Source organism: Amblyomma mixtum, chromosome 5, assembly GCF_055824585.1.
Source record: "Amblyomma mixtum isolate Tamu chromosome 5, ASM5582458v1, whole genome shotgun sequence".
Classification (NCBI taxonomy): Eukaryota; Metazoa; Arthropoda; class Arachnida; order Ixodida; family Ixodidae; genus Amblyomma; species Amblyomma mixtum.
The window spans coordinates 163,607,368-163,626,585 of record NC_143016.1 but is presented as its reverse complement, the minus strand read 5'-3'; the positions used below and the strand labels follow the sequence as shown (position 1 = coordinate 163,626,585).

The 19,218-nt window shown below is 46.9% G+C and overlaps 1 protein-coding gene across 1 annotated transcript in view; it reads right to left on the bottom strand.

Annotated features, from left to right (window-relative positions):
- Nucleotides 1-19,218, bottom strand: part of LOC149344361 (uncharacterized) — a 93,048-nt gene that overhangs the window by 15,830 nt on the left and 58,000 nt on the right. Inside the window, exons 3-6 of the mRNA XM_089542613.1 lie at nt 16,628-16,788; nt 12,799-12,924; nt 5,024-5,245; nt 4,218-4,367 (exon numbers count right to left, since the gene is read on the bottom strand). Of these exons, the coding sequence (XP_089398739.1) occupies nt 4,218-4,367; nt 5,024-5,245; nt 12,799-12,924; nt 16,628-16,788 (659 nt within the window). The remainder of the gene's footprint in view (nt 1-4,217; nt 4,368-5,023; nt 5,246-12,798; nt 12,925-16,627; nt 16,789-19,218) is intronic.

Genomic DNA, 19,218 nt, shown 5'->3' with positions numbered 1-19,218 from the left:
TTAACTGAAGAAGACGACCGTAGTGTTGGAACAATGAATGATAATCTCACAGCTATCGTTACAGAGTGCGCCGCAGAAGTAGGTGGTAGGCTGGTTCGACAGGATACCAGCAAGCTATCTCAGGAGTCTAAATATTTGATTAAGAAACGCCAAAGCATGAGGACGTCTAACTCCACAGACAGGATAGAACTAGCAGAGCTATCGAAGTTAATAAATAAGCGCAAGGTAGCCGACATCAGGAAATTTAACATGGAGAAAATCGAGCATGCCCTAAGGAACGAAGGCAGCCTAAAATCAGTGAGGAGAAAACTGAGCATAGGTAAAAACCAGATGTATGCGCTAAAAGACAAACAGGGCAAAGTCATCAGCAATTTGGATAAGATAGTTGAATTAGCCGAAGAGTTCTACACAAATCTATACAGTAGCGAATGTAATTATCAAGTTACTGAGGGAGGCACTCGAGCACAGCAATGGGACATCCCGCCAGTAACGAAGGAGGAAGTAAAGAAAGCCTTGGGAGCAGTGCAAAGACGGAAAGCAGCTGGTGAGGATCAGGTAACAGAAGATTTGTTCAAGGACGGAGGAGAGATTGTGCTACGAAAACTAGCCACCCTGTATACGCCATGCCTTGTGACCTCGAGAGTACCAGAAGCTTGGAAGAACGCTAACATTATCTTAATTCATAAGAAAGGAGACGTCAAGGACTTGAAGAATTACAGACCGATCAGCTCATTGTCTGTTGCCTACAAGGTATTTACTAAGGTAATCGCTAATAGAGTCAGGACAACCTTGGACTTTAGTCAACCAAATTATCAGGCAGGCTTTCTTAAAGGATACTCGACAATAGACCACATTCACACTATCAATCAGGTGATAGAGAAATGCGCAGAATATAACCAACCCCAATATATAGCCTTCATTGATTACGAGAAAGCATTTGACTCAGTGGAAACCTCAGCTGTCATGCAGGCATTGCGGAATCAGGGTGTGGAAGAGAGTTCTGTGAAAATATTGGAAGATATTTAAAACGATTGCACAGCTACTATAGTTCTCCATAAAGTCAGCAATAAAATTCCAATACGGAAAGGTGATCAAAAAATGAACAAGGGAGGCGAAAACCTCAGGTTGCTTGAGCCAACGTTTCGACAAGGGGACTTGTCTTCGTCTGGAAAGGTGTCAGGTAGGGAGACACGATCTCGCCAATGCTCTTCACTGCCTGCTTACAGGAGGTATTCCGGGGACTGGCATGGGAACAGTTGGGGATAAGAGTTAATGGAGAATACCTGAGTAATTTGCGATTCGCGGATGACATTGCCTTGCTAAGCCACTCAGGACTAGAAATGCAAAGCATGATCAATCAGTTAGACAGGCAGAGCAGAACGGTGGGGCTAAGTATTAACATGCAGAAAACGAAAGTAAAGTTCAACAGCCTAGCAAGGGAACAGCAGTTCGCAATCGGTAGCGAGGTGCTGGAAGTAGTAATAAAATATGTCTACTTAAGGCAGGTAGTGACGGCAGATCCGGATCATGAGAGGGAAATAACTAGAAGAATAAGAATGGGGTGGAGCGCATATGGCAGGTTCTCTCAGATCATGAATGGTAGCTTACCAATATCCCTGAAGAGAAAAGTATACAACAGCTGTATCCTACCGGTACTCACCTATGGGGAAGAAACGTGGAGGCTAACAAAGGGGGTTCAGCTTAAGTTAAGAACAACGCAGAGAGCTATGGAAAAGAAAATGATAGGTGTAACGTTAAGAGATCGGAAGAGGCCGGAGTGGGTGAGGGAACAAACGCGGGTTAATGACATCTTAGTTGAAATCAGGAGGAAGAAATGGGCTCGGGCAGGGCATGTAATGCGAAGGCAAGATAACCGCTGGTCCTTAAGGGTATCGGTGTGGATTCCAAGAGAAAGCAAACGTAGCAGGGAACGGCAGAAAGTTAGGTGGGCGGATGAGATAAAGAAGTTTGTGGGGATACAGTGACGGCAACTTACAAAGGACAGGGTTAGTTGGAGAGACATGGGAGAGGCCTTTGCCCTGCAGTGGGTGTAGTCAGGCTGATGATGATGATGATGATAATGATGATGGATTTATCTTTAATAACTTTGTTCAACTCATTAACCACACGACCAAATACACCAACAGTAACTTCTTGCTACGCCTCACTTCATGTGCGCATATTGAGAACGCCAGCGAGCACATTATTAGGCCCTGCGACCGAATATTTAGCGCGCGTGTCCACAAGGCTGAATTCACAGGTCCCATCGTCACCAGAGAACATGTGAGTAGAACTTCTCTCAATTCAGAGTTTTCGTATTATGGAACGATTATTCTTCAACTCCGGAAAGTACGACATATTTAAATTCAAATTTTAGTGCCAGGACTTCGCGGCTGCCTCGGCAGGAGTGCTGCCTGGCCTAATAAATATTGTCAAATTCCTATTTAGCAAGCGATAACTCTTATTAACCATGTTCTATCCTTAATGTTTCCTAAATATTGTGGCGAGAGGCGACCAGATATATCTGGCCAGATTCTAGTCGCGAGAAACAGCTTTTACGGGTTCGAAATAGTCGGGGTCCTGTCTTCGCCTTAATCCGAAAGCTCTTCCCCACCTGAAAATTGAGTTATGCCGACAGCGGCGGTGATTCTATTCTTCGACGAACGCCGACCGCACTGGCTTCCAGCGTCGCCATTAAGATGCCTTTTTTTTGTTTGAGGGCACGAGTTAACCCAGTAAACAGTTTTCGAGTGACACGAGTCATCCATCTTTGTCAACGACATTGTGCAGGACTAGCGTCATACCTAAGGTGCCAGTATGCGACGCCTCATGTTATATTACGCTTCTGCTTCGCATTTCTCGGCAGGACAGTGACGCACACACGCTTCACAGTTGTAACTGTGGTCTGGCCCCGCAGAAGCATGTTGTGGTGCATTAAGAAAAAGTCAAAAGAAACAGCAGTTGCAGAGTATTACTTCCTGCGTCGGTATTTGCCACCATTTCGGTGCCTATCACGTGTCCAGTCAGATACATAATTGGACAATGAGAGATATAGTCCAGTGGCTTTGCCCGTTTGTTTTGGTTCCCAAATACAGGGCAAAACATACAGAAAGCATTCTTGTTGTTCACAAGAATAGATATGCTTTGGAACACATATGTCCCTATTTGACAGGTCACCTGTTTGTGCCTTAAAACAATTCTTGGCGTGAATATTTATTTAATTTCATGCGTGGCAGATTCCTTAGCGCTTAGAGGTATATACCATTGAAAACGTGATAAATAACGTAAGATTAAAGTCTCAAATTGAGCTTACTTAAAAGAAGAAACATAGTTCGTCTCCCTCTACAACTTCTTCCTCCTCTGGCGAGCTTTCTGTAGAACTGTTGCCAAACCATAGGCATCCTGATCATCATCATCAGTCTGACTGCATCCACCTCAGGGCAAATGCCTCTCCCTTGTCTCTCCAATTAACGCTGTCGATTGCCAGCTGCGGCCAACCTATCCCCGCAAACTTAATCTCATCCTCCCACCTAACTTTCCGCCGCCCCCTGCTACGCTTGCCTTCTTTTGAAATCCATTGCATTACCAAAAGGAACCATCGCTTACATTCCCTTAGCATTCAGTTCCCTGCCCATGTCCATTTCATCCTCTTGATTTCGACTAGGGTTTCATTAGCCCGCTTTTGTTCCCTCACCCACTCCGCCCGTTTCGGATCTCTTAACGTTACACATTTCATTTTTCTTTTCATAGCTCGCTGCGTTGTCCCCAACTTAAGCTGAACCCTTTTTGTTAGCCTCCCCGTTTCCGCCCCGTAGGTGAGTATTGGTAAGATAAAGATGTTGTGCACTTTTCTCTAGAGGGATGTTAGTAAACCGCGATTCATGATCTGAGAGAACCTGCCTTATGCGCTTCACCCCATTCTTATTCGTCTAGTTATTTTCCTCTCATCATCCAGATCGGCAGTCATTACCTGCCCTAAGTAGACATATGTGACAAATCTGAATGTAGCTGCAGCTAACAGTAGCGGCTACTGCAACGCAACCACCACTGCTGCCAAGAGAAAAATGGCAAACATCGGGGACGTATATGTCCCTTGTTCCTGAAGGGAATACATATTTTAGCAAACGAAGGTTGACGTCGATTAGCAAACATGCTGCGGCTGGTTTGTCACAACATCTATGGTGACCCAATCTCATGTTGGTATTCCTGCCACTCACTCCAACTTGTGCGCTTTGTCGATGTCTTTGATCTTGCTCTCGAACTTGTGGTCGATCTGCTTCAGCTCTGCTAGCAGCGGCCGCCGCATCCGCTCGTCTCCCGTCCATGCCGCCTGGAAGTCTTCTTCAACGTTGCGGGAAAAGGTGAACCTGGTCATGCAGAACAATTGAGGCGTAGATTAAGCTCGCAGTTATTGGCCTACCGAGGTTACCACTCAGCAGGCTTGGCGACTCAAGTAATGCATTTGTTATAAGCGAGTAATTACTCATTGGCATCTACCCAAGCACAGCCATACGGCTACAAAGGAAAGCTATACAGCTTTCTCGGAAACTTCGCAGTTAAAGAAAAATTCGTCCTGGTCCGGGGTTCGAACCCCGGATCAATTCGCTCTCGCCCTACCATAAGCTTGCCGTCCCGGTTAGCTCAATTGGTAGAGCGATGGCTCCGGTGTAGCGGTGGTCCCGGGTTCGAACCCCGGACCAAGACGAGTTTTTCTTTAACTACGAAGTTTCTGAGAAAGCTGTATAGCTTTCCTTTGTAGCCGTATGGCTGCGCTTGGGTGGATGCCAATCAGTAATTACTCCCTTATTACAAATCTACTCCACCTTGGGGGATTCCCCTAAACATTTGACCAATGCATTTGTTTTGCGGGCAGATATGCTCACGCTCGTGATTTCCTATATATGCTCTCAACCACAATTAGGTTCTAAGGGTGACAAGATGAGAATGCTTACGGTGGTTAGAAAGCGCCCAAACCAAGCAGGAAAAACTGTTGCGATCGCGCTCTTTACCGTTTGATGCCCACCTGGCGTTGCTGAGGGGCGATGCCTCGAACGCCTTGGCCACCTCGGCGTCGGCTTCCCTGAACTGGGCCTCCAGGCTGGCAGTGAGGTTGCGCGTCTCGTGCTGGGCCTCTCGCAACTCGGACACCATCTGGGCCTCGCTGTTGGCCGGCGGCTGCGCTCCTTCTTCGCCCTGTGGGTCGTCCTGGTCGTCCATGAACCCCAGTCGGCAGGCCAGGATGCGCCTGGTGGTGGGCGAAACGGCCACCTGCCGTGCGTGAACGGCTTTCGCTCAGCGCCGCCGCGCATCTGCGGCGCGGCGAGGGGATTGCCCCAACCGCCGCACTTCGGGAGTGCTATCGTGGTGGCAGTACAGTCTAGCCCGGTTATAACGAAGTCGGCGGGAATAGGAAATCACTTCGCTATATCCGCTATTTCGTAATATGCGGACTACGAAAAAAAGATGCAAGCATCGGCATACCGATCTTTTGCCGCTGAAAGAAGTCGTCCAGCGTCCCCTGAACACGTTTCGCGAGTGCGGGCTTCAGGATTGCGGCTTCCATACCATCTAACTGCGAAGCAAACATCTGGTTGAACTCCGGACTCCCGAGGTGCATCCGTAGCGTGTCAACAGCTGCGATGGCCGCTGCGGAGGTGACCGGCTTAGGGGCACAACTAGATCTAGATCAAGTCGAATAGATCAAGAGCTAGATCAAGTCGAATAACTCTGTCCTTATAAACAGCATACAACGATCCGCGATAACGATAAAAATGAGCCACGCTTCCAGCATGCACAATGCTGCCGCGCTTTCTCTCTGCCTTGGGCACCGCGGCACCGACATAAAACAAAGCGCGCGCTGCCACACCTCCTGCAGACTGCAGTCCAGCCGTGGCGCCGAATGCCTGGGAGAAATAGAGAACCGCGATTGGCCAAGACGGCCGCTCTCTGCGACGTCATCGAAAAAAAAAAATCATCTCTGTTCTTTTTTACATTTTTCCCCTGCGCGGCGTGCTCTACCGCTCTACGCCGTGACGCCGTTCAAGGACGGCGCAACACGAGACCGGCGTGCCATGCGATGCAGTGAAGCAACCTTTCGCTCCGCAGGAGAGCAGACGACGCCACGAAAGGACGCCGTCAGCCGAATTTTGCTCTTATTTTCGCGGAAAAAATCGCCTCAAGGACGCAAAAATGTGTTGATTGGCAGATTATTTTTCGGTTGGTATTAAATATCTTCGTTATATCCGCTGACGCGCTCTTATTTACTTCGTTAAAACCGGACCCAAAATGTATTGAAAATGCAAAAATGGGAATGGGAAATTGAAATCCCTTCGTTATAACCGCTATTTCGCTATAAGTGGCTTCGTTATAAACGGGCTAGACTGTATTTGTTTTTGGCTAGAATGAGGCACTTCTACTATATTCCACGATGTGCTATAGATTCTTGTGAACCTAGCTGTTAAACTTGTTCGCATGATCAATTCTACGTTCACCTTGAAATTCCCAGTGACAGTGACTAAAGATATTTACGAGGCACTCCGTAGGACGAGCGCCACGCGTCTTATTCATGGCGCACCGCGTCCGATGCGGCTCCATCAATAATACGCGCGTTAGCATGTCCAGTCTTGATGAAAGGATACTTTTGGCATAGCGCACACCCCTACCGCTTACCACGTACCACGCTCCGCCACTGAGCATGCGCAGATCGCCCTGAGGGCGTCAGATGTCGCCACGTCCCCGTCAAGAGAGCGCCCACATGTGGCCTCGGGACATGCCTCGGGACCAATCAGCCAGCGCGCAGTGCCAGGCAGGGTGTGCGCTACGCTCAGGGCGAGAAGGGCTTTCGGCGGAAAAACTGCTTTCGCGCAATCCCCAAGGATGGCGCTGCGGTCGTACACTCGCGCATGTAAAAGACCGGCCGCTGGGCCTTCAGGTCATGCCGTTTCCCCCTCTGGCAGGCAGATGTATGCACGCTCGCGGAGTATTCGAACGCGCTGCATATACATTCTTGTCAGGACTGCGCCTCGTCGTGTCCGCGTACGCTTCTGCATCGTCCTGCATTTCAGTGCCGCCACCGTCACAGCTGCTTAAGCCGAGCAATGGAGCCTGATAAAACGAGAGGTAGGAAGCGTCTTGCGGAAAGCGATCGCTTTGCGAGTGATACGCCACAGAAGAAGTCTGCTCGCCCCTGCACTGCCGACAACGAACACTAGACCCATTTCAAGATTTTGACTAGTACCATCTACAAGCAATGTGTTATGCTCGTAAACATTTCATGACTACTCTACTCTCGGTTACGGGAGAGGCCGAGATTTTTTAAAGCATTTTTTGTATTATGAATTCACTAAAAGTAAGCCAGAAACAGGTTCCCGAAATTTCATGGTCGGTATTGATGCTTAACATAAAGCATTCTTCGAGCATGTTTCAAATAAGTGGAAAATACCATATATGCTGTTTTGGTTTGGTTTGGTTTATGGGGTTTAACGTCCCAAAGCGACTAAGGCTAATTTTGGCGTCTCGTAAATGAATTGATATTGTACTTTCGTAAATATTAAATTATTTCTTCCAAAGTATACTTCTGCCATATGTTCATTCCTCACATATTTGCAGCACACTTCAAGTTGCCGTAGTACAACATAGTGCTCGAAACTGTGTTTCGGGAAATTAAAAGTGAAAACTTCCTTTTCTGTCGTCCATTCCTTTATCATGACTGTAGCAGGGAGACGACAACCGCTTAATTACATTACGTGTGGACAACGTGAGAGAATTAGACCAGCAAGTGCGTCTCGGGCCTTCTGGGCCCGAACCTGTGAGCGAAAAGCGCCCCGGCTCGCAAGGCCGACCTGCCTTGCGTTTGCCGGTTACGTAGACCAAGACGGGAGATGCCTTAACAAAAGACTATCAGAGCACAACTACACCTGGGCATCCAATGCCGCGATTGTAATGCACACCTCAATTGAGTGACACGAGCGTTCTGAGCAGGTGTGGAGACCAAATCACGCGTGAAATCATCGACGCCAGAAACATCGCGAGCCTAAAAGACCGCTGTGTCGGATAAGGAATTCCGTTTCCTTTCGATAGCTCAGCGATCATGATTTTCTGCCCGTTTCATGCTTCGAATCAATCATGTCTTGTCCGTCTTGTTTAGATGCTTTCAGTATATTTACCGATGTGTCGGAGAAATAAACCTTCAATTAGTCAGCGCCTGTGTCTTGTCTTCCCTTTCTGCGTCCTTCGTGAAGTTTGCGCTGTTCTCATTGCAATGAACTAACTAGCTCATGACGTGTTCTTCGGAAAGCTCCTACTATGGTGGCGTCGCTTGTCACTTTCGGTCGGCAGTTACGGTGTGTCGCCTTTTTTGTGGTTTAAGTGGCGTCATGTGACCCTGCAACGTCATCAGCCGCGTTTTCTCATGAATGATTGTCGCATTAAAAGTGTTATCGACCAAACCATTCTGTCGGCAGGTCAGTGATATGTTCTGCCGTTGTACAACTGTAATCCGTCTCGTCTGGTAAAGCTGACTAGCAGGCCTTTTTTAAACCGATCCTAATATATCATAAGTGTCAGTGTGTACAGCTCGTTCTGTGGGAAAGCCTTCGGTGTTGTAGTAGTCGACACCGCGTGTTGAAAGTAATCGGGGGCTGCGCAAAAGAAAATCGCTTCATGGTAATTCATGGTTCTATTGATTTATGATTGATTTATATGACGGTACGCGCTGACGAATTGTTGAGACCATTGTAATTAATGATTAAATGATCAATTTAGGAAACAAAAATTTAAATATTTGTGAAAGGAGTTCAAAGGTTTCAAAATGCTCACATTGAAGAGCCAATGCTTGATGGTGTTAAATAAAGAAATTTAGAGTGTATGATTGATCAAGTAATTAATTGAAACAGTTCAAAAATTGCAAATGAGAGGGAAATAACTAGAAGAATAAGAATGGGGTGGAGCTCATATGGCAAGTTATCTCAGATCATGAATGGCGGTTTACCAATATCCCTCAAGAGAAAAGTATACAACAGCTGTATCTTACCGGTACTCACCTATCGGGCAGAAACGTGGAGGTTAACAAAGACGGTTCAGCTTAAGTTAAGGACAACGCAGCTAGCTATGGAAAGAAAAATGATAAGTGTAACGTTAAGAGATCGGAAGCGGGCGGAGTGGGTGAGAGAACAGACGCGCGTTAATGATATCCTAGTTTAAATCAAAAAGAAGAAGTGGACTTGGGCAGGGCATGTGATGCCAAGGCAAGATAACCGCTGGTCCTTAGGGGTAACGCAGTGGATTCCAAGAGAAGGCAAGCGTAGCAGGGGGCGGCAGAAAATTAGGTGGGCGGATGCGATTAAGAAATTTGCGGGAATATGGTGGCCGCGGCTGGCGAAGGACAGGGTTAATTGGAGAGACATGGAAGAGGCCTTTGCCCTGCAGTGGGTGTAGTCAGGCTAATGATGATGATGATTGACGATGAAAAATAGTGTCATAACTTCTTTTAATAAAATTATTGCATTCAAATAGGGAAAAAAATAATCCAATTCGGCACAGACGTCGCATGAAAAACGAAACTCCGATGGCCTCATTTATTCGAAGTTCTCACTAAGCAATGTCTGTAGGATGGCACTAAAGGCGTTAACTTTTACAGATGCCAGTGCTCGAAATTCAGGCAAGAAAAACACTAGTATGGATTTCTGTATCCCAGAAATAAAATTGAATCATTCCAGCAGCTGCCAGACCGTGCAAACGCTATTTGCAGAGATTTTCAATTTGGCACTGCACTTGGGATTTGAACCTTCCATAGCGAATGTCTGCACTATACACTCCACTTCCTTCTTCATTTTAAAGCCAAAGTATTCAAAACAGGGTTCCTCTATATATCACACATCAGTTAACGTTGAGACTGAACAAAGGTGTATCACGCTATGTTGCAGTGCTTGCACTACAAAATTCAGTGGCTGGATGAGTGGGACGAGACAGAGGTCTTTGTTGTTAAACACGTAATTGCTGTTTGTTTCAAAGTAAAAGCTCTGCGCGGTGATGATTAGAAAAAAATGAACTTAAAATGAACTTGTGGTAACAAACTTGAAAGTTAAATTTCTTTTTGATTTTATGTGGGTGTATGAGGGCACCGATTGATATAAACTTAGCTCAGTTCTCTTATGACCAACGCCGGCTTGCTCTAAAGAATTTTAAGAAAACGAAAGGATAAATTTTACATCACGTGGTCCATATGCACGGAGCTTTTCTTGAATATTGCTACGGCGCCTATCCAACCTGTTCCTAAATGAATTCTATCTGAACTGCCGCAGGAATTGCGCCTGTCCTTTTGACTGCCCTTGCGAGTTCAATCTGAAATGGAGCATTCCAAATGAGATATATATAAAACCACCCACGCGCTCACATATTGTTTCAGAACTTCCGGTTAGTGCAAATGGTTCCCCAGTCCCAGTACTGGCCTTTTGGCTTGTAGTTTTGCTTTCGCTGTCAAAACCTCCAGTTGAGAGGATGTGCTTCAAGCTAATGTTCATTCTTTTCATTTCCTCCTCATGTCTGTACATTTATCTTTATATTGATCACGCCTCACATCTGTTACATGTATCATTCTCAGATCGCTAAAAAAACGAGGAAATCAAATATTGCCGCGAATCTTTGTACGTGTCTTTATCATTTTGTTTCTGACTTGAGATGCGACCAGATTTATCTCGATTGACTGCGGCAAGGTTACTTATCTCGAAGGTTCTTTGCAGCTTTAAATTGAGCGCGGCCGAGAGCGGCAAGGATTCTGCCCGACGACAGCCGATCATGCTTGTTGCTATCGCCGCCGCCAAATCATTCAGTTCTCTGTGGGCGCAGGTCAGCCCGAGAGACAGTTTCTTTTGGAAGCCCTTTTCGCTGTCTTTCTGGCCGCCGGACTGCCATCACCGCTACGTAAAAACATGCTGACCGGATTTCAGTTTTTATCCGTTCGTCGTTTAAAAAATCTGAAATGTCCCAAACGGCGAAAAGAATTATTTCTCAAGAATAGGGTCTACACTGTGTCATGCCATCATTATAAATATGTAGCCGCCACGGTGGCTCAGTGCTTACGGCACCTGACCAGAAAAATGCAGGTTCGATCCCGGCCTCCATGGTCGAATTTCGATGGAGGCAAAATTTTACGGGCCCGTGTACTGTGCGATTACCAGTGAACACTTAAGAACACCAGATGGTCGAAATTTTCCAAGCCCGTCACTACGGCGTCCCTCATAGCCGGTGTCGCTTTGGCATGTTAAACCCCAAAAAACTAAACCAACAGCTATAAATTTCTTCATTCTATTGACCTACACCAAAAATGCACATTTCCGCGCAGACTTCCTTGCCATCTCGGAACTGCCTATGATAACTGAACACCGCCTTCACCAGGAGCTATCCAGACTGCTTAGGTGAAGTGACCGATCAGTTGAAACAGTGCAGGGCATGTAGTTGGAATGCTCAGCTTATGCAGGTGGGCTACCAGAATACGATCGCAAAATGGAGGCTCTCAGACAAGTGAAACTAAAATTGTATTCTGTTCTCAAACTAACGCCGCGCATTTCACTTTTCATTTGCCTGTCTGAAGAACCTTAGGCTGACTGAAAACTTTAGAACCTTTTTGTGTCCACCCTCGATATGCATCTTCCGCGCACTGCACTTTCTTCTCTGGTGTTTGGTTTCCGGGGTTTAACGTCCAGAAACTATACATGGGGCTACGAGAGAGACAGTAGTGGAGAGCTCCCGATTAATTTAACTCACCAGGGGTTCTTTAACGCATGGTGACATCTCACAGCACACGAGTGTTTTTTGCATTTCTCCTCTACCAAAATGTGACCGTCGCGGCCTGGATCCAATCAAGCAACCTTCCGATCGCCAGCCGAACGCCAAAGCCTCCGAGTCTACTCGGTGCGCGTACATTTTGTCTGCCCATCTGCAAAACATCAGACTTCTTTTTTTACTTCAAAACCTTATTGCATTTCTTTTCGATGCATGTTCACCCGAAGTTTATGAAAGCGTAAAGGATTTCTATGAAATTTTTATTGCGCAGAGTTTTGTCGCCTGGCGTAAATGTTTTTCATGGAACTATTTCATCGACCCTGCCCATGCTGCCTGTATATTTTTTAGCGATGTTTATTGCCTCAGGGCATTAAAGGGTATCTAATGATGGAGGACGAGAATGTTTAAATAAATAAAAAAGGTTCACTTATCTAATTTGCGAACCTTTCTTCCAAGTGCAGTGTAACTTGTCAGCACTACTTAAAAGTGGTGTAAATTCTCTGCTCTTCATTACAGAAACTTTCTCTCCAGCGTTCCTTCTTCACGTTTCTGCAGCGCTGCGCAAATTTTGTAACAAACAACACCAGGTAGCCTAGGATAAAATATTTTTTTGGTCGGTCTGCTGGCTCCACAAGTTTCGTTTAATGGTTTATTGGGGTTTAACGTCCCAAAGCGACTCAGGCTATGAGGGACGCCGTAGTAAAGGGATTCGGAAAATTTCGACCACTTGGGGTCCTTTAACACGGACTGGCATAGCACAGTAAACGGGCCTCTAGAATTTCGCCTTCATAGAAATTCAACTGGCGCAGCCGGGATCGAACCCGCATATTTCGGGTCAGCAGCCGAGCACCATAATCACTGAGCCACCCCGCAGGCTTAAAAGTTTCGTCTCCTTGGGCTTGAGCACTGACGCCGCAGGAAAATGTAACCAAACCTCATAGACAAGGCATGATATCCGACGGCTTCACATCGGGACGCATGTACTTCTAAAGAGGCAGCACGGCGCTGTTCGCTTACCTGAACCATTCAACCCTGGAGTCGGAGCTTTCTTGGAACTTTGTGCGCTCCAGCTCGAAGTCGATCCAGTCTTCCAGGCACTGACCGGCCTCGTCATCACTGGTGATTCCCGTGGAAGATATATACCTGCGCAGGGCAGAGCAGTCAGTACAGCCGCGCTGTCCTCCGGAGGGAAATGGCAACTGCACGGAGGAATGGTTAGACAACTCACGCGCCTGCCCTCTGCCATGATTTTGCGCTGTTGTAAAAACGTTCCTGTTGAAATTGGCGCTACTCCGTCTCTCATGATGATCGCATTGCAGGAATCTGTGAACGACGACTGTGAACGCCACGTAAATGGAAATTCCACCGTTTGTAGGGCGTGATGCCTGAAGGCACTCTGTGTGTCTATGTTCCAGCAGCTTATGTGCAGCAATTTCTATCCACGTCTTTCAAGGGACACTAAGTAAAAGTGAAGTTATTTTGTATCGATAGAATAACTGGTAATAAACACAAAAACACTACCCTTTCCGAAAACGAAACTCTTGCAAGGTTGAAAAGGCACGAACTACAATATATGTGTCGCCGCCTCAGGGCAATCTCGCAAGTACGAGCGTGATGCTGAAATAGGAGAACATTTTCACAGATCTCTGAGGCTGACAAAGGTGTATGTAGGTTACGTGTTTGATCGATATTCAAGAATACAAGTTTATTTCGAAGCCACTAGTGTGCTTTTATCACACCAGAAAGACGAAAAAAAGACAACCTGAATAGTGGAAGTCAAAGAAAACCTGCAATTGGCGGCAAAACAGAAGGCCAGCTGAGTTTCGGTATGTTTTGGGTTGCTCTGTGGCTTTGCGTTCTGCGTGCCCGCATAGTTTCGTTACATGCCTCGATTTACTGGGGCGGAGCAGCAGAGGACCTCCAAGTGTCTCGCTAAGTGCTCCTCGGACGAAGTTCGTGTTCGTGCAACGGCGCGCAACCGCGGCAAGGAAGAAGAGCTGTGCGCAGGAAATGTTCAACGCGCCTCCATGTTAGCAAACGCACCACTCGGCGTGTTCGCTTCGTCAACGTACCAATACGCTGGACTTCATAACCAGCCCCACGAGGACTGTTATTACAGGATTCAAAATATGCCAGCACGTACCACTCGCTACACATCAATCGTGGCGGCACTGCCGACTGCTCGGCGCTAGGGCTTTCCAGACCCGCTCCTCAGCTATCAAAAACATCGCACGCTATATGGCGTTGAGGTCGCTGAATGCAGGCCGCAGTTCTTTAAAGAACTTCGTTGTCGGAATCGGGAACGGGATCCATCGTAACGTTGGTGCGAACGGAAGCGAAGCAACGACGGCTGATAGAAGCCTTCAATATCCGGCACACAGCAGTTTACATTTTGGCGGCTGCTAGGCCGGTGCTCAGCGCTCGCCGCCAGCAACAACTGAGTCCTCATTTCCGTTTCCTCCGCTTCTTGTCACTGTACTCCTCTTTCGTCATCACAGAGTCCACAGTTTGAATCGTAGCGGCCGGAAAAAAAGTTTTTCTACTGAGAATCCAAATCTCTTAGCCGTAAATGCACGTTTCGCTGTCGGACAAGAGGCAACAAAACCACAAAATGTGGAACTATCAGATTTTGCTAACAAAAAAAATACAGCATTGTCCTCAGCCAGGCTTTAAATTCAGGCAGGATTAGTTTGCAGAAATAATAGCGCAGCTTTCAATTACGGTGCCTCGTAGCAGCTTTCTTTACTTGGACGCTGCGAAAAATTACGCATGCTATGCGGATTCCTTTGAGTGCGAAACATTTCTTGTGTATACACGTTTATTTTTAATGTCTTGCTCAACTGTATGACTAATACCCCTGGATAATACAAGTATTGCGAAGGGCGAGCCTCTAGTCTGTCTACTCAAAGACCACTGAGAACTGATACAGCTAGCTTCAATGGCCATCGAGTTAATAGTTCATATCGAGTCAACAGCGCAGCGCGGAATTCTAGAGATAGTCCGAGGGTCTTCAAGCGGCGGCGGCTTTCACTGACGGACGCGGAGCGCTCGCAGCAACGCGCCAGGGAATGAAATCAAAGCAGATTTATTTTTGAGAACTAGGGAATTTCGAAATATACAACTTATTTTGCGGAAAACAAAAAGACAGCCCGGCCACCAAAATACTGCAGCACATGTAGTACCATTGTTGACAGCGGTACAAAACAAGCAGCGCTAGCTTCCTCAAGGGTGCATTAATGTTACTACAGCTCGTCCTAGGTAACGAAGCTCATTTCAAGAGTGAATATTGTTGCTGTAAGAAATAAGCATTACGTTTTTAACCTTTTGATGATGGATTTAAATTTTTAAATTTGATGATGGATTGCTAGCGTCCCTGCAAAATTATTGGCGACAAAGGTGGCCCCACACACCTTAGTGTGAGATGTTTGGATCTGTCGACGGCAATCTGGTTTGCCGTGCAGCAGTGGGAAATTCCTTCGAGCTGGAAAGTGGCTGAGATTATTGATGGCTCAACAAGGGGAAGCTTTGGGCCAGTTGGTCAAACATGTTGGTCAAACCGCCAGTTGGTCAAACCGCTCGTCCTGTCCTCTTCTCGATCTTCAGTCCTGTCAAGTTTGCGGTTATCCCTCCTCCCCAACATTTTTGATGGCTCTCGACTCAATAGCCTTTGAAAGCGCCTGTGGGATAGAGGTATAACTTTGGAATAGTTAATATGGCCTCTGCAGCGAAAGCTGTGAGTGAAATGTGATTGTACTATATACTGCCCGAAACTTCCTGAAGGCAGTCCGAAATATGCCCTAGGACAGAACTGCATCATAAATACATAATAATGAACGAAGGAATTTCAGGAAGTCAATTACTTCACCGGCGTTGGCTGTAGAACTTTGAACTGGAATTTTTCATGTACAACGAGTCAGTACTTCTGTACACACGTACGAATGAGCTATAGAATGAGCTATATTGATGCCAAGTGAGCATTATTTGGGGTGCTTTGTGCACTTAAAAATGGATGCGCACCAAAAAAAGGAGTGCTTCCGCACGTAAAGCCTTTGAAGACGTCAGGCCTACATAGGGGTATAGAGCACACCCAGGGCAGTCCTAGGTATTGGACAACGTAACAACGGCTCTCTCTTTTTTTTTTATGTGAATGCACCTCTCTTTTTAATACGCAAGAGCGGCTGTGTGTGTTTACTTGCATTAAATATAACATTTTCTTCTAAAGACCACACACATTGGCAGGGTGCAAATTCATGTCCTTTTTTACCCCCTTATCAGTGCTCAGATTAAGCAAGTAGCTCTGCAACCACCTTCCCTAAAATGCATTGCATTCACCCAGACCCCTCCCCGAAAAAAAATATTGCGGTTATGTGTTTCCTGTCCACTGTTTAAGAAAAATATCTGTTTAAACAGCTCAAGTGTTGAGCCTGCCACAATAAACGCTAATTCATAATTAACGTTCATAAAATGATTATGAAACGGGATGCGCATTAGAAGGATTATTACTACGTAGCAAGTAAGTAGGCACGAAAACTTTATAGAAGGAGGGCGTGCGCAAATCATTACTATAGCGCAGTAACTGAAACCAACGGCATGAAACCTCTGTAAAAAGGAAGAGATATGAATGCTTCGTTCACCGGGATCAATGTCATAAAACTGATTTGTGAAGCAGGGTTACCATAACATTGTTCCCTAGCGGGTGCATACCATAAACCTTTCCCGCCACTGCACTAATGAGTAAACATGTTCACTAACTCTCAGCATACCTTCAATTCACAAATTAAATGCTCTAACCACCACGTTTACTTCTAACCCTTTCTCGCGCACGATCACGGGACGGGACCCCGACCTGAGCTTGTCGACGATGTCGTTCTTGAGCCTCTCCTCGGCGTCGAGCAGCTTCTGGAATTCGTTTCTCCACACAGAGCGATGCTGCTGCATCAGCGAGGCTGCCTTGTTTCGTGGAGCGTGCTGCATAGCGCCGCCATCGCCTCCGTGCTGTTGTTTGCCCTGCGTTAAGATTAAACGCGTATGAGGCAAGGAAGAACGCAACTGCCTCACTTCTCAATGGGCTCCTCAACAGCACCGTAAGCGAACGGACAAAATATGTATAAAAAAATTGGCAGAGGCCCCGCTTGGTTAAGCCCGGAAATTGCGAAAGCAACTTCAATTGTGTCTTCAGCCCGCATCCGCCGTGTCTACCGCCGCTCTGCGCCGACGGTTGTTGTTGTTGTTGCGACTGAAATAAGGATGAAAAGGAAAGTGCACGGGCCTGCCAACTGGCTCCAGCCGAGCCACCACCGCTACCACGTGCAGATAGAGGAGAATTAAAAGATCAAAGGAAAGAATGAAAGAAAAGAAAAGAAAAGAAAAGACGCGCGTCGCAGCAACAACCGCGTCCGCCGAAGCAGACGATGGCTGAAAAAACAGATGAGCGGCCGCAGCCGCGCTTCCTATGCGCCGACGGCGCGAGCTGGAGCTCTGTTTATACAATTGGTATGACGTCACTCCGACCGCAGCGCTCCTAGCGGGAGAAGCTAGAGGCTCACCGCCCGCCGTGTCTACCGCCGCTCACCGCCGACGGCACGAGTTGGGGCCCTTCTCTTCCACAGATGGTGTGACGTGACTCCTACCGCAGCGCCTCTAGTAGGAGAAGCGAGAGGCGCACCGCCCGCCGTGTATACCGCCGCTCTACGCTGACGAGCCGAGCCGGGGTCCTTTTCTTCCACACATGGAGGAAGGAATGATGATGAAAACATTTATTGAAAGCCACAATGCCTTAGTTGAAGGGAAAGCTGATCGGGTCCCTAGTCCAGGACGCCGTTGGCAAGAGCCGCTGCCCGTGCTCTGGCGACGAGGGCTCGTTGTTCCTCGAGGTCCGAGCTGGACAGGGCCGCCTCCCAGCCCTCCCGCGTTGGCTGATTAATGATGTCAATGCTGTCATTTTTCCGACAAGCCTATATCATATGGTCAAGGACTTGAAGAATTACAGACCAATAAGCTTATTGTACGTTGCCTACAAGGTCTTTACTAAGGTAATCGCTAATAGAGTCAGGACAACCTTGGACTTTAGTCAACCAAATGATCAGGCAGGCTTTCGTAAAGTATACCCGACAATAGATCACATTCACACTATCAATCAGGTGATAGAGAAATGCGCAGAATAAAACCAACCCCTATATATAGCCTTCATTGATTACGAGAAAGCATTTGACTCAGTGGAAACCTCAGCTGTCATGCAGGCATTGCGGAATAAGGGTGTAGAAGAGTGCTATGTGAAAATATTGAAAGATATTTATAACGATTGCACAGCTACTATAGTTCTCCATAAAGTCAGCAATAAAATTCCAATACGGAAAGGTGTCAGGCAGGGAGACACGATCTCGCCAATGCTCTTCACTGCCTGCTTACAGGAGGTATTCCGAGGACTGGAATGGGAACAGTTGGGGATAAGAGTTAATGGAGAATACCTGAGTAATTTGCGATTCGCTGATGACATTGCCTTGCTAAGCCACTCAGGACAAGAACTGGAAAGCATGATCAATCAGTTAGACAGGCAGAGCAGAACGTTGGGGCTAAGAATTAACATGCAGAAAACCAAAGTAATGTTCAACAGCCTAGCAAGGGAACAGCAGTTCGCCATTGGTAGCGAGGTACTGGAAGTAGTAAGAGAATATGTCTACTTAGGGCAGGTAGTGACCGCAGATCCGGATCATGAGAGGGAAATAACTAGAAGAATAAGAATGGGGTGGAGCGCATATGGCAGGTTCTCTCAGATCATGAATGGTAGCTTACCAATATCCCTGAAGAGAAAAGTATACAACAGGTGTATCTTACCGGTACTCACCTATGGGGCAGAAACGTGGAGGCTAACAAAGAGGGTTCAGCTTAAGTTAAGAACAACGCAGCGAGCTATGGAAAGGAAAATGATAGGTGTAACGTTAAGAGATCGAAAGCGGGCGGAGTGGGCGAGGGAACAAACGCGGGTTAATGACATCTTAGTTGAAATCAAGAGGAAGAGAGAGAGAGAGAAAAGGACGGAAAGGCAGGGAGGTTAACCAGGCGATGCCCAGTTGGCTACCCTACACTTGGGGAGGGGAACAAAGGGGAAAAAAGGAAAAAGAGCGGCAAGGAAATGAGTTTTCTAAGTGTCCAGCGACCACCATGTCACAGGGACAGAGGGCGCGCACTGAAAACTTAAAGATTATAGGCGGGAATGCAACCCCGAGTCCCTTAAGAAAGTCAGGAGCGCTTTCACCGCTTTCCGTTGTCTGGAAGGTTGAGCCCAAGGCCCCAGAACGTTAGACTCTGTTAAAGGACGCGAGTCCAAGCGGAGCAGAGAAACACTTAGGACACCGCGCTCTCGCTCAAAACGAGGGCAGTCACAGAGGAGGTGGCTGATCGTTTCGTCACAACCGCACTGGTCACACGCAGGAGAGT